The sequence below is a fragment of the Neopsephotus bourkii genome, unplaced genomic scaffold (genome assembly GCF_033783945.1).
Source record: "Neopsephotus bourkii isolate Nb327-2 ecotype Australia unplaced genomic scaffold, CSIRO-AGI_Nbou_v1 NB_1572, whole genome shotgun sequence".
Taxonomy (NCBI): Eukaryota; Metazoa; Chordata; class Aves; order Psittaciformes; family Psittacidae; genus Neopsephotus; species Neopsephotus bourkii.
Genome location: NW_026902048.1, coordinates 6,810,696 through 6,824,783, shown reverse-complemented (window position 1 = coordinate 6,824,783; position 14,088 = coordinate 6,810,696). Strand labels below are relative to the sequence as shown.

Below are 14,088 nucleotides of genomic sequence, written 5' to 3'. Positions count from 1 at the left end.
CTTGGGTGCTTCTGCCCACTCCTGCCTCATCCTGGTATGTGTTTCTTTGCTCTGGGAGCTGCTGGTGCTGGCCCTGCCATGCCAAGGTGCTGTCTCAGGAGGTTTCTCTGCAAAGATGGATGTGTTGGACCCCAGCTGGTTTCTCACTTCCCACAGGGAGCATGCATGCCCAGCAACAGGAAAAATTAGCTTGTGACCAGCAAGTGGCGGAAGGTGACTGGGGATGATCTGAATGCCAGCACCAGCATCACTAGACAAAATACTGTATTACTCCCTGCAGTTATAATCGAATGAAACACACTTTTCTTCCCCTCCTGTTGCCTGCACCATTAGCTAGTTTCACCTGACCTCAGCAGTGAAAACCTTTTCCTGTTGGCAAATGAAGCAGCTTCAGTGTCTATTTGCTAGTACATGGAGGAAGGTTTTGGCTTGTTAATACTGAAAGTCAGCAGCTCCTTGCATTGCAGGACCTGAGGTATTCTCCTGGTTACCCCCATGCCCTGTTTGCAGCCCCTTTCCTGGTTATATGCTTTCTGAGTTGGTTTGGTACCCGCTGGACCTGGTGCTTTAAGCCTAGATGTGAAAATTCCTCCTTTGTCTTCCTGCAGGTGCTGGCTTTGCTGTCAGACATGGCCCTGGCTTGTCAAATCCCTCCCTTTTTAATTATCAGATTGTCTAATCTAGAAGTGTTTTCTGTGGCTTGTTCTGCTGGGTTTATGCATTTCTGCTGTCACATGCGTTGACTTTATTTTTTATATGATTTGATCTTAATGCTTCCATTCCTGAGCGTGAATGCTTATTGGATTTGTGTCTAAGAAAGGTGGAGAAAGGACGTGAGAGAAGTGAATGAGGTTTGGGGATCCTTTACCCTTGATGGATTTTGAGTGATGCTTCATATTGTCAGGGTGAGTGGAGGCTAGAATGGGCAAAGGGAAGATGCTCAGGATGCCACAGCCCCTCTGCCCTAATGCATTCCCTTTTGCAGCAAAAGCTGCCTTTCACCTTGCAAACACCTGAAACAATAAGAGAGAGGCGGAAATGTCAATATGTAAAGAGGGAAAGGGGCTTCTGTAAACAGCAGTATTTTTGCAGGCTGTTTCATCAGGGAAAAAAACGTGCTTTTAGGGTCACTTTTTAGGGATCTCCCACTGACAACAGATCCAGTAGCCTTTTTCTATGCAATAGTGCACCTGTGATTTATAAGAGGGTGGAAAGTGGCAGCAGGGTAGGGGAAGAGCCACGTGTCCAACCAAGCAGTGGAGGGGTGCAGGTCCCATTCGTCTGTCCTTTGCTCCCTTTCCCCTTCAACATCCAGTGGGATCTTCACCTCCTAGAGATTGTGGAGATAATTTCATTCAGGAGAGGGGGAAATGGATTGCTGCTTGGTCACTTGCCTTTGCTGCTAGAAGCTAAGCATTTCGAGTAGCCCCTTTGAGATCTCAAATTGATGTTCTTGGAGTCTTCATCTGCAAAGCTCAATGACTTTGTGTACATGCTGTTTCCTTAGAGAGCTGATGGGAGAGTCTGTGCCCCATGGGCTATGGCAGAGGACGGGTTGGCACCTTTGTAGGCACTGCAGCTGGCCACAATATAGTTCAAGCAAGAGCCATGCTATATGGGCCAGTCTCTGCAGTGATGCCTTCAGCTCCTGTGATGTGCTGCAAGGGTTGTGCAGGGATAACCCAGGGAGAATCTGGGGCAGGAGACAGAACTGAGCTGCATGATCGGGAGAAAAGCTACTTGGAGCTGGTAGACATGATGGCAAGCACACAGAGCTGGAATTAGGGGGGTCTCTGGTTAAAGCCCAGTGTTTTATACAAGCAAGGGGGTCTGCTGCAGCTCAGGGGAAGAGGCACCACATGATGAACCATCCTGTGGTTGGGATCAGAGACCCCAAGGGTGAAGAGAAGAGGCTGCTTCCCGTTGCAGGAGGGCAGGGGACAGGCTGGAGCCCACGGCAGTCTGGCTCCAGGCATGTCCTGCATAGGCACCAAGCACTGACTTGGCCCTGAGCCCACATCTGCCAATAAAAATTAAGAAATTGATTTCCTTTTGTTTGCCTGACAGCACGAGGCTCTCTTTATGAGACACTAAATGTAATCTTGCTCTGAGCACGGCTGGGGTTTTAATTGTATTTGTTGTGCGTTCGCTCATTGTTTTATGAGTTTCAGTTCCCTCCGTCACTGGTGCAGAGATCAGCCTTGGGGGGTGGTTTGTTTCCCACTCCAGCAAAATGTTGGAATATTTTTAAACCTGTTTTTGTTTTCAATTTGTTTGTTTTCCTGGTAGTTTGGGGCTTAGTTTTCTACCTGCTCTAAAAATAAACGTGTATGGGCATATGTAGAGCTCTGAGTTGTAAAGCTGAGAGATCCAGCCTTGGAATTATCTGCTTGCCAGTCGGTGGTACAGCCTTTTGAAGAACAGCATTTAAGATTAAGATCAGGGAAATATGGAAGTGCCAACAGAGATTTGAAGTCAGAGGAGGAGGGGATTTGATATATACTATATATTGGAGTTTAATGAGGTCTGTTTCAGTGCTTGCTATACAATTCGTGGTGACCCACTTTACTAGGAAAGCTTTTTTTTCTGGTTATGGGTCATATACAGTTCCTAATTAAGTAGGTTAATTATATGTCTCTTTTATATTACACAGGCAGATGTGGATGGCACAATTAGCTTTTGCAGTGACCATTGTGATCAAAAAATGATGTTCTGAGCAGCAGCTCCTGGAGGCATGGGGAGTGAATGGGGGATTGCCCTGCAACCCTGAGCACTCATTGCTGTCTGCTTCAGCAAACTCAGTTTCTATCCTGAGCATGTGGCCTGGGATGTGGCTGGAGTTGTCCTTTCTGAAACCGTATTGGAGACACTATTTCCCCATCCCGATCCAGTCCTGCACTCCTGGTGCCTCAGATGCTGCCCAAACCCAGTCTGCAGCACTGGCGAGCTCCCTCCTTGGGGTTTCTCTGGAAGCATCAAAAAGGGATGAGTATTCCTTGCAGAGGAGAGAAGTGCTGCAGCCTGGGAGCACTAAACTCTCCTTGAAGAAAGTTTCTTTAACCTTTCCCCTCCCAGTGGCTGAGCCCCTGCAGCATTCCTGGGTTATCTGTTCCAGTGCTCAGCCATCTGTACTGCTGGGCATTGGGGAAAACGTTCAAACCCTAATCTCCCTCAGTGCAATTTAAACCTATTATTTCTTCTTTTATCCCCAGTGGACATGGAGAACAGCTATTATATTCCTCTTTGCTGCAACCTTTTACATATTTGAAGGCTGTTATCATGTGTCCCTGCAGTCTTCTCCTCTCAACACAAAGCATAATTGTTTCAGTTTTCGTTCGGAGGTCATGGTTTCTACACCTTCAGTCACTTTTGTTGCTCTGGAGAGGTTACTGTGATAGCAAGCTGGAGTTTTTGTTGTTTCTTCACCTGTCTGCCTTGGAGCATTCGTTATGTTATGGATGTCTGTGAAGTGACCGTTATCCTCTCCAATCTGTGGTTATTTATAAAGTACCCTATATTCCTGAGCCTATGTTTTATCAGAAAGTACAGCTCTTAGCCTTGATAAATAATTTACCATTATGATATGATCATGCAAACAGGGGCTCCCTAAGCTATTTATTACTATTTGTTTTATTTTTCTTAAGTAACAAGTTGTCCACGTAACACTGTGAACAAACCAGTCAATTCACAGACATGGACTAAAATGTCTATCCTAATTCTTAGAGCTTCCAGAGGAACAAGGAGTTGAGGACAAACATCAAGCCAAACTCCAGTTTAGTTACAGGGAAGAGTGCTGAATAGAGAGGGGTAGGAGATATTTATGAATAGCAGAGATTTTGGGGTAATCTGGAGAAGTATTTGCAAAGTATATGGTGATAATATCAAGGTGGATGCAAAGAAAGAACTGGAACACTGCTGGGATGGATGGATGGATGGATGGATGGATGGATGGTTGGGCAGGCTGACCAGGAGCCTGGGGAGAAAAGAGGGTGGAGGTGAAGTTGGGAATGGTGGTATTTGCATGAGGTGTCTTTCTTGGGAAAGAGGAGCTGGCTATAGAGGAGATATAGGAGGGAGAACATCATTGCACCTTGTGATGTTTTCAAAAGCAACGTTTTCAAGTTGCTTCACTGCTTTTTGGTTAACATTGGATTTATTTTGATCCTCATTTTCTGGTCCTTGTGGTTGACTCTCCCACTGGTGTTCCAAAGGTGCAGGTTGGCAGTGGCTCTAGTGGAGCTGGGGCTGACCATTTCTTCACCCAGGCATAGTCGTAGGCAGCCCTAATGTCTTCTCCCCAGCCTTTCTCTGTGGCTCCATTGCTGACACTGTTTCCCTGGCAGGAAAACTGCATGGGGTTAGCATGGAGAAGAGTTAAACTCTGTCCTGGCAGACAGTGTGGCTGCTGCTGGCTGGTGAGGCCCCTGCTTGGGTAGAAGGAGAGCCATCAAAAGCCTGTCAGAGTATAAATGTTCAATGCTCAGCACATACAATGGCTTCTTAAGGTGTTACCATACAGACTTTTATGATTAGTACCCACAGTATGTTTGTCCATAACAAAGGCCGAGTTATTCACAAAAACAGCTACTGCATCTCTGTTTAGATTTTCAATTTCAGAGGAGTTCCAAAATACAAAATACTGTGTTTTAAGATCATAGGATGTCAATTGGAGTTACCCCAGGCTACCTTGAAGACTATTCTGCATTTTTACAGTACAAAACTCTGCCCATTTCTCTGTCTAGTGGGAGGTAAACCTAAGTCTTAAAATCTGCACTTCTTTTCTTTTTAATCCATTTTTCATTTAACCTCACCTGGAAAATACGTTGCTGAAGCCGGTGAGAATTCTTCCAAATAAAGTCATTCATCAGCATTATGAGTCAGAAAACTCAACCTCTTTACCTACTTAACAGCAAAGAATACATGCTATTCCCAAGATAGATTAAAAAAAGTTGAAGTTTAGATAGCTGCTTTATATCCAGGAGTTACTCATGGCAGTATATGTTTTGAGTGTCAGAGCGATAATCAAACCTATAAAAGTGATTGATGACTGCTTGATATCAGTGATGTTTCAGGAGTCTGTCTCAGGCTTGCACAGTGAGCCCAACACTTGCCTAAGAGGAGCAACAAAGTGGCCATAGGCTTAGATGGAACTGAAACTCAGCTGTGACCAGCCAGAATAGATAGGAAGGAAAGAATAAAGTGATAAAGAGACATGACTGTGTTGCCGGAGTTAATGTTGTCCAGATTTCTACTCCTTCCCCCTTCCCAAAAGTTAATAGGAGAAACTTGGAGAAGCCCTCAACTGTAAATTATGCCTTCAACACAGTTATATACTGTAAAGGATATTGGGGTTAATAGGCTGAATGTTATGTTACAGTTCATGCCAGATCAGTGCCTCTGTCATCAGAAACGTTTCTGAAAACTGGAAAGCTAGTGTTTTGTGTCCATCTGGTGTGTTCCATAGGACACTTGAGAATGGGATTGATTTTGGGTGTTTCTGGAGACCTGGAAATGCAGTCAGAGACGGTAAACTGTTGTTTGATTTTTGCAAGGGTAGGATATACTTTATGTGATGTTCTATCCCTGTGGTGTCAGAACTGCAACTGCCTTGGCCATTCTTGGCATTTCCTACTTTTGCAGAAGTGTAAAGGCTTTGAGATGGTGATGGAGCATCCAAGTTCAGCTCTGATGCTTTCGAGAATTGGTAGATGTAAATGGCCAAGTTGGCAGCATGAACTTGAGCTGGATGACTAAGAAGCTGAGTCCATCCACAGGACTCAGCTTCTTGTCCATCCACAACTCCAGTGTTTGCTGGTCAGCTTAGACAAGGTTCCCTTCTACTCCATAGATTTTAGAAAGATTTGGGGCATGAAACTAGGGATGACACATGTAGAAAGCCCTCAAAGAAGTGAGCTGCAGGAAAAAATCTATGGAGTGTAGTTAAAGTCAGACTCCAGATCTGCTTATTGGCAAGGAAAGTGCCATCAGAACATCGGACAAGCTGGCTGTGCTTAGTTTCACAAGTACCCAACCTCCTTGATCATGCCCTACTCTTTTAGATATAGCCATGTCCTTCTAACCTTCTTGTGCCAGAGGGATACTGCCATGATCTATGCTCCTTAAAAATGAGAATGAGCTGTGCAAGGGTTAAGTGTTGGCAGGGCATTTTAACCCCAAACATTCCCAGCTGACTCTGTGCCAACATGGCTTGAATCCCATGGTTGGTGCTGAAACCAACCATCCCCCTCCAGTACTGATGCTGTAGGAAGTGTCCTCTACTCCTTGCCACTAAGGTGTGATTTCTGCTCTCAAAGCACAGGACAATGAAGACTTGCTTCACTTCATTCACTAGACAGGCCTTTCACATCCCACTGCCTCATATTAGGCACCTTCCTTTGAAGCAACATCTTGGCTGCTTAGGCAGAGTAATAAGCCCTCAATAGCCTCTCCCACTGCTCCACTGCAATTTATTTACAATTCCTCAAATTATTTACACCAGTCTATACCAGTTCTGATTTGGTTTGTGAACTGCACTTTGGAATCCAGAGGTCTCCCCTTCCCACCACAGCCAGCCAAAGAAGCACGTGCGCCATGGAAAACCCAGTCCTCCTGGTTTGCATGCACAGAATTGACTTGCAAAAGAACAGAAGTCATTCAAACTGAAATTGCCTGTTTGCTTTCCGTATTTGGAGACATACAGTGTGTGAAGTCCCAACAGAGGCATCTTGCGGCAGGAGCTGAGTCTTGCCTTTGCCTCTCAAAAGCTGGAAGGCACATGGGCTCAGGGAGCAGCATCAAAAAAAGCCAGAACCTGCCAGAAGGAATTCACAATAAAAGGAGAGGCTTTTTTCCGTGTGACTAAAGCACCTGTTATGGCTGCCAGGACTCTGCTGATTACACAATAACTTTATTATATCCCACTTGGAAGAACAAACAATACTTGAAGCTCCAAAAATGAGCAGCCTTTAGACTAGATTAATGCAGCAGAATGACCGCATGGAGCCAGTGTCCGCCCCATCGAGCCAGAAGCTCCAGAGAACAAAATGCCTTAAAGATTCCTCTCTTTGTTGCTACTGATATATAATAAAGTAATTGTGTAATTAGAAGTAGATTACTGATGGGAGAGAGGCATTTTGTATGCAGTGTCGGTAAAAGACTGGCCTCTCTGAAAAGGTTTGAAGGGCTTGTTTGGCTTAGTATCTGGTAGCCTCCAGACAGAAGAAAATGAGCATCTCTACCTGAGTGTGTTTTTTCTCCCTCTGTGAATATACAAGGGAGGTCCTCGGGAAGGATTGCAGTACAGTCCCCAGGTTCCCGTGCTTATGCAGCATGAATGGCTGCAGCATGGCTTAGAAGGTTTCACCTCATGTTGGAGGCATGTGTGATGTTGGCGTGCACCTCGGATCACAGGGCAGGTGAGAATAGATGAAAGGGGGAAATATTGTATTAAGGCCTGAAGTCCCCTGAGGTTTCCAACCTTGGCAGCTCATAGTAAAGGCTGATGTTAGGTCTAAAAATAAAATAGAGTATAAGCCAAAAATGAGGGTATTGTGAAATAGCTCTGTGTCTGGATGAAACTGGAGGAGGGAAAACAAGATGGGCAACACATTGTTCAAGAGAAATGGTGTCAATATGGATTTGGGTTGAAATAGATCTTCTTTTGGGGGTGATGTTTCTTCCGTTTAAGCTCAGTTACATCTTCTGCCAAGCTTATGATGGCTAGGTAAACAGGCATCACAGTGACTGGTGTATCTTGTGACAGCTAGGAGAGGACTGTGCAGGACTCACCTCTAATGTGGTGTCACCTGCAGCTACTTTATCTCCTGAAGGATTGTTAGCCTGGTACCCTAAAACCAGGAAAGGAAACTTGAGATGTCTTCCCTGTCCTGAGAGCTGCCTGGAGAAATTATCACTGGGGGGTGTCAGGCATGCTAGGACCTGCATCCTGTCCAGGGGCTGGTGGTGATGTGGTCATCAGGTCTTGTGGGTCCCCCCTTTCCCCTGTTGTGCCTGACAAATGTGCATGGTCTTTGCAGGTCCTGTGGCAGTGATCAGCGGAGAGGAGGATTCAGCCAGTCCCCTCCACCACATCAACCACGGCATCACGACGCCCTCGTCCCTGGATGCTGGCCCGGACACAGTGGTGATCGGCATGACCCGCATTCCCGTCATCGAGAACCCCCAGTACTTCCGACAAGGTCACAACTGCCACAAGCCAGACACGTGTGAGTGCCCGATCCGGTCAGAGCCCCCTGCGAGGATCAGGGGTTGGGTTGGGGGAGCAGGGGAAGGAAGGCAAGGAGGAAGAGGTTAAGGGGATGAGGAAAGAAGAGAAGGAGGTTTTTGAGGAGAGCGGGTCTTGGTATGGTCCAGAAACCAAAGTGAATCTCAGGTCTCAGAAATCACAACATACATGTAGGGGCTTCCAGAGAAGATTTTCCACTCTCACCTTCACCTCCCTTCACCTTCCCTCCGCCACCCACCAGTCACCTTCCCCCTTGCCTTAAAGTGCCATTCAAAGCCAGGCTTTGCCTCACTGGGTCCAAGAGTGAGGTCCCAGGCATGAGCAAGAGCTGCCTGGGAGCGCAGGGATGGACATGATTCCTACCTGCTGGTTAAAGGACCTGCCTCCCCTTTCTCCTCCAGCAAAAGTTTCCCAGCTATGGGGCTGCCTCCTTGGCTCTCCACTGAGCCAGGGAGAAGCTCAGGACACGTGGCAATAGATGGGGCAGATGTATGGAGATAAAAGCCAGGAGGCTTAGATGCTGGATGTCTTGTTATCACGGTCTTCTATAAAGCTTTTGCATCTTTCCTGTATAAATCTGGGTTGTGAACTGGGTTCATTAGACTAGCAGGTCCTCTCTGTTTTGTATTCTTAAATTTGGACATAAAAGTGCTGGATAAAAGGATGTTTTTGTGGGAGTCCCACACCGCTTGCTATGAAAGCGGTGAGATGCAGCAATCCCCAACATGCAGTTCGCAGCCAATATTTAAGTTCTCCCAGGCCTCTTACCAGGTCTGAGATGCAAGCTGAGTAATGGAGGAGGTTTGGTGATGTTCCTCTCCTGTTATTGCTCATCCTTTTGGTGTGTCTTGGTTCCAGGTAGAACTGGAAAAGTAAAAGTCTGGCAAAAAATGTGGAAAAACCCTAACCTGTGCTGTCACTGTGTCCCAGCCAGAGGCAGGGAGTACTGCATCACCTCTGCTCTCCTCTTGGCTGCTAGTTCATGAGTGAAGGAGATGTAACAGCTCCTGGAGACAGGGAGGAGGCCAATCTCTGCTCCTGTGGACCCTGCTGTGTACCCTCCTAGGTCCTGTGAGCTGGTGCCCAAGCTGTTATCACTGCTCTTCACTTGGCAGAGCAATGGGGAGTACCCAGTGAATGTGCCCATATCTCCCTTTGAATTTCATATTAACATGCTAAATCTGGTCTGTTTGTAGAGAGGGGAGGAGGGCAGCAGTGATTAGACAGGAGCAGAGAAGCTGGATATAGAGTGTTTTTTCTGTGCTGTTAATTATGTATTTTACATTTCTTATAGCACCTCATCTCAGACTGATTTACAAACTCTGATGGCTTGGGAGGGAGCTTCTCCCTCTTTATTTTTTGCCTTTCCCTCCTGTGCTTTCTTGAATCTCTTTAATCTATGCGCCGACCAATGCAAGAGGAGGTGCTGCTGCAATAGCAGAGCTTAAATCTCAAAGGATTAAGTTTTGCTCTGTGTGTTTGCCCTGTGGGTTTGTCAATGGTGGGTGGGTTGGAGAAGTTACTTGCAGCAGGATTTGGCCTCAGAGTTTCATGCTATTTGATTAGGATCTGAAGAGTTCACAGGGATGCTTGGGGGTGGCATCTGGAACCGCTTCTCCCATGGAAGGCGCCAGAGTGGGGGGAAATGTTGCACTTGTGACAACTGTGCACACTTGGAAATCCACAGCAAATCACCACCTCCGAGCTCCAGGTTTCCTGGACCTGAAACCAAACCCCACATATAGGCATTCCCTCTGGGTGCTTAACTAAAGGAAAACCACAGCTGGATGCTGGCAGGCTAAAAGCCCTTGTATTTTTTAGACTTGTCATGCATGGGGTGCAAAACCCAGGCTTTGACACCTCAGGCAGGGCTGGATTCGGTGTGTGTTTTGTAGTTTAGTCCCCAAGACTCCACTTGAAGAAAACTTCTGACTTCAATGGTGGCTTTGCTTGAGGCTGGAAAGTTTTAAAGTTCACCTTTTAAATTAAGCATGCTTTGGGGAGCTTTTGCTCTAAGGGGTTTGTTTGATCTGATGTGCCCTGCTCAACTTAAACCTGAGCTGGACAATATTTGTGGCTCCCATTCTCCCCATGGTTTTTATGCCAGAGGGTTTTTCTTTCCCTCTGTGCAGAGCCTGGGCACAAACACTTCTTCATTTGCTGTCAGTTGTGGAGAGAACTCCTCTGGGCTGGGGAGTGCTTTGATTCCCAGCTAAGCTTGTACTGATGCAAGCTATCATCTCTTCTGCTACCCACCTCCTTTTGCTGTCCAGCTGTGAGCAAAGGTGCTCCAAAGCACCCAGCATCTCCCTTATGCACTGGGGTGTTGCTAAAGCAACATCTTCAGCAAGCAATTTCTCTCCATCATGAAGCTTTCCTCCTTCCTTCCTCCTACAAGCATGCCTGTGCTCTCAGATGTTGTCTGGATTGAGGACATGCCGATACCGATTGCTGCACTGCAATGAGGAGAGCAAACTCTATATGCTTAATGCAGTATTAATAGTACATTGATGTGATATAGATTTCTGTCACCCTCTATACTAGCAAACATCGCTTATCACGCAGGGATGACAGGTGTTTATTCCCAGCCACTTAGCTCTGCATAATGGAATTGCAGCTGAAATATGGAGAGCAGCTCCCTGCCCATGGAGCTGAAGCCCCTCTCACTCCTGCTGTGCAATGCTGTCCTATGGGCAATTCTTGTTAATGTGTCCTCAAGGAGATAAAGACGTGTTCCTCACTGGAGATGTGCTGTCCTCACATCGATGGGATGAAGGGCACAGGAGCCAGCTCTCACCTCTCAGTTTCTGGGATTCTTGCAGTTGTCTCTTACCTCTTTGCTGCTGCTGCCCAATACAGAGGAGCAGGAGGGACCCTGGCTCAGGGTTCTTTCCCTTCCTGGCTGAGGGCTTCTCAAAAAGCAATGGTAGAAACGGCACCACTGTGTTTTCTTGTGATGAAGTCTTAGAGAAGATGCTCCCACCATCTTTTCACTGTAACTCAATGGCACGCTGGGCAGTGCTAGGGTTTGCAACCAGTCTTTCAGGCGTCCTCAGCCCTACCTGGAGGGTTAAGCAGAGAGCTTAGCAATGGGGACAGTCCAACCACAAATCAATTTCAGAAGAATAAGCGAAAACAATCTTTTTCTCCTGATCTTTGCACGTGGAAGAGAAACCAAGTGGCATATCTGCATGGCAGATGTCACCAGGAGGAGTGGTAGGTTGTGATGAGTTTGCACCTCTCTATATTTGGAAGTAAAACAGATGAGAGAAGAAAAACAGGGCTTGTTGTGGTAAGCACCGTGGACAGAATATGTGATGAGAACATAGGGTGCAGAAGCACATGGCTTCAACCTATGGTCATAAGTTTTGCTAGTGTAAAACATGATCCAGCTTACCCTCATCCGTGTCCGGAAGATGGCTATTAAGCCTTCTGGACAGGATTGGCAGTAACTGCAACTTCTTACCTTAGCTCCATCTCCTGATGTTAAGGATTTGAATTTGGAAAATCCAAGCTTTGTACTTATCAGTAGCTGGACATTTCTGCAGTGAAAGATTGGTAATGTTTCAGAAGAAACCTTTTGGAAGATATTTTTACTTTAATAACAGTAATTAAGTAGTAATTAACTATAAGCAAATGCTTCAGTTGCAGATTAGTTCTTGGATGTGATCTCTCCAGCTTTACTCAAATGCCACAACATGGTTTTGGAATTGTTCTGTCCCCTCATATATTTCATCCCACAAAATAAAAAAGAAGCCCCAAACCCTAATGCAGAAAATGAATCCTTTGCAGATCCCTGTCTGCTTCCCATCAGCAGATGCTCAGATCTCATGAGCACTGTGAAGCTGGATTTTTGGGAGCAAGTGGTTTGATTTTGGTGGAGGGTTTTGCCAGACATGGTCGGAGCTGGCTGTGTTTTCCTCTTCCAGGACTGGCACATCCTGGGGACTGGGATGCATTCTCCACACGGGTGGAGCAGCCGTCCTTCCATACAGTCCTAATGAGAGCTTTTTTTCAACCTCATTTATTACAGGCTGCCCTGACATAATTGCATATTCAAAGTTAGTAATTACATGTATTCATGCTAATTAAGTAATTAGATATAATTACACTAACTGTAAATACATGGTAATTGGCTAAAAAGAAGTACTTCAGAAAAAAAACAAGGCAAATCACACAATAAAAGCTCCATCAGCACTCTTTCACTCCGTACTCTGTCTTTATCTTGTATTTCAGTGCAGTTTAAAGGGAACATTGTGGTCATTTCAAAACTCATATTTTTAAACAAATAGATTCCCTCACCTCTGCTTCTGACAGGTCTTGAAAACAAAAATGAGAAGGATGTTTACCTTTACCACTGTAAATTCTTTTTGTTTGCCTAGTGTGTTTTGTTCATCATGGGCATGAGAAGCTAAAAAGTATGCAGCGTGACTATTTCTGGTCAGTTCATGTTCCCGTTTTGCCAAAACCAACAAGAACATAAGAATAAAGCCATAAATGCTTGCAGTTTTATTTGGCTCAAAAAGAAAACTGAAACTGTTGGTAATGGAATAGAGAGAAACTTCCCCCCCCCTCCCTTTTCCCCAGGAGTATAAGAGGATTTGTCAAAAGTTATTTTCATGCAACATAATCATGGATCCCCGAGTTCAGTGACAGCAGCACTCTGTTGCCCAGTGCCCAGCCTGGGGTCAGGTTGTGCAGGTCTCAATGCCTCCCACAGGTCTTTGTTTCTCCAAACTTCTCCTTTCCTCTAACATGAAAGCCCCAGGCTCTTCTCCATCAGGACCCAATGCCCATTAGTCCTCTGAACTAGGCAGTTGTGGGTTGACTCATCTGCACTGGTGTTCCTCGCTGTCATATGGTCTTATCCTTCTCCATCAGTCCTTCTCAATGAGAAACTTTGAGGGGATTTAGCGAGAACCTATGAGTAGCTGTGTACTCATTTATGTACTTTTTGCTACACTATTCTTCCTCTCCTCATTTGTCCTAGCAAAGCCTGGGTTCATGACTTGGGCCTATGGAAAAGCTCTAACCTCAACACTCAGCTGTGAGCAGCCAGAAGGCATTGGAGGTCCCTGCAGTGATCTTCTGCCTCCAAATTCCCCTTCCTTCTGGTTGGTGGCTGCTTCTCACAGAAAGTGCTCTGTGTTCCAAATGCTGATGTGAACGTCCTGCAAAGATCTGGATGTGGAAGAAACCCCACAGGCTCCAGCTGGCTGCTTCCAGAGCTGATGCTGCAGCTACCTGAGGAAAGGCATGAGAAGCCAAAATTACTGCTTCTGTCCCCTGATGGAGCAGAACTAAACTTCCTTTGTTCCCAGCATTGCCTTCTAGTCCCCTTGCAAAGGCTGCAGCATCTGACTAGCGGAGATCCTATGGCCAGTGGGATTTGGTGCAAACTGCTCAGCTCTTACCAGCCCTCTCAGATGGTTTTCCTTACCTGTGGCTATTTTATGCTCTGCATCATTTCATCCAGCTCTGAAAGAGCAAGTAGAAGAAATATCCACGTTTTCCAGAACCCAGAAGTTCAATCTACGTTTGCAGAGGGCAGAGTGCTCTACCCACCTATTGCACTTGGAGCTGCAAACTCATGCTCAGTGAGTCAAACTTCCTGCCAAGATGGTGCTGCAGAAATAACAGCTTTTCTTGGAAAAGCTGGCAAAATCCATTGTGTGCAGCTTGCCCTCACCCAGTTCTGTAAATGGTGTCTGTGTGGTTGTACCAAGAGAAGGAAAAGCAGCATGAGAGGGTGGGAAACGTGGCTCTGCCTGGCCCATCTGCTATAGCCGCTGTAGCCAGCAGTGCAGCCCTGCCTTGCTCCAGATGTGATGTGCACTCGACTT

The 14,088-nt window shown here is 46.1% G+C and overlaps 1 protein-coding gene across 5 annotated transcripts in view; it reads left to right on the top strand.

The window, feature by feature from the left end:
• Positions 1–14,088, top strand: part of NTRK3 (neurotrophic receptor tyrosine kinase 3) — a 205,723-nt gene that overhangs the window by 103,505 nt on the left and 88,130 nt on the right. For all 5 annotated transcript variants that reach the window (XM_061371323.1, XM_061371327.1, XM_061371324.1 and 2 more), the window contains one exon: positions 8,037–8,225. In XM_061371323.1, coding sequence (XP_061227307.1) covers positions 8,037–8,225 — 189 coding nt within the window. The remainder of the gene's footprint in view (positions 1–8,036; positions 8,226–14,088) is intronic.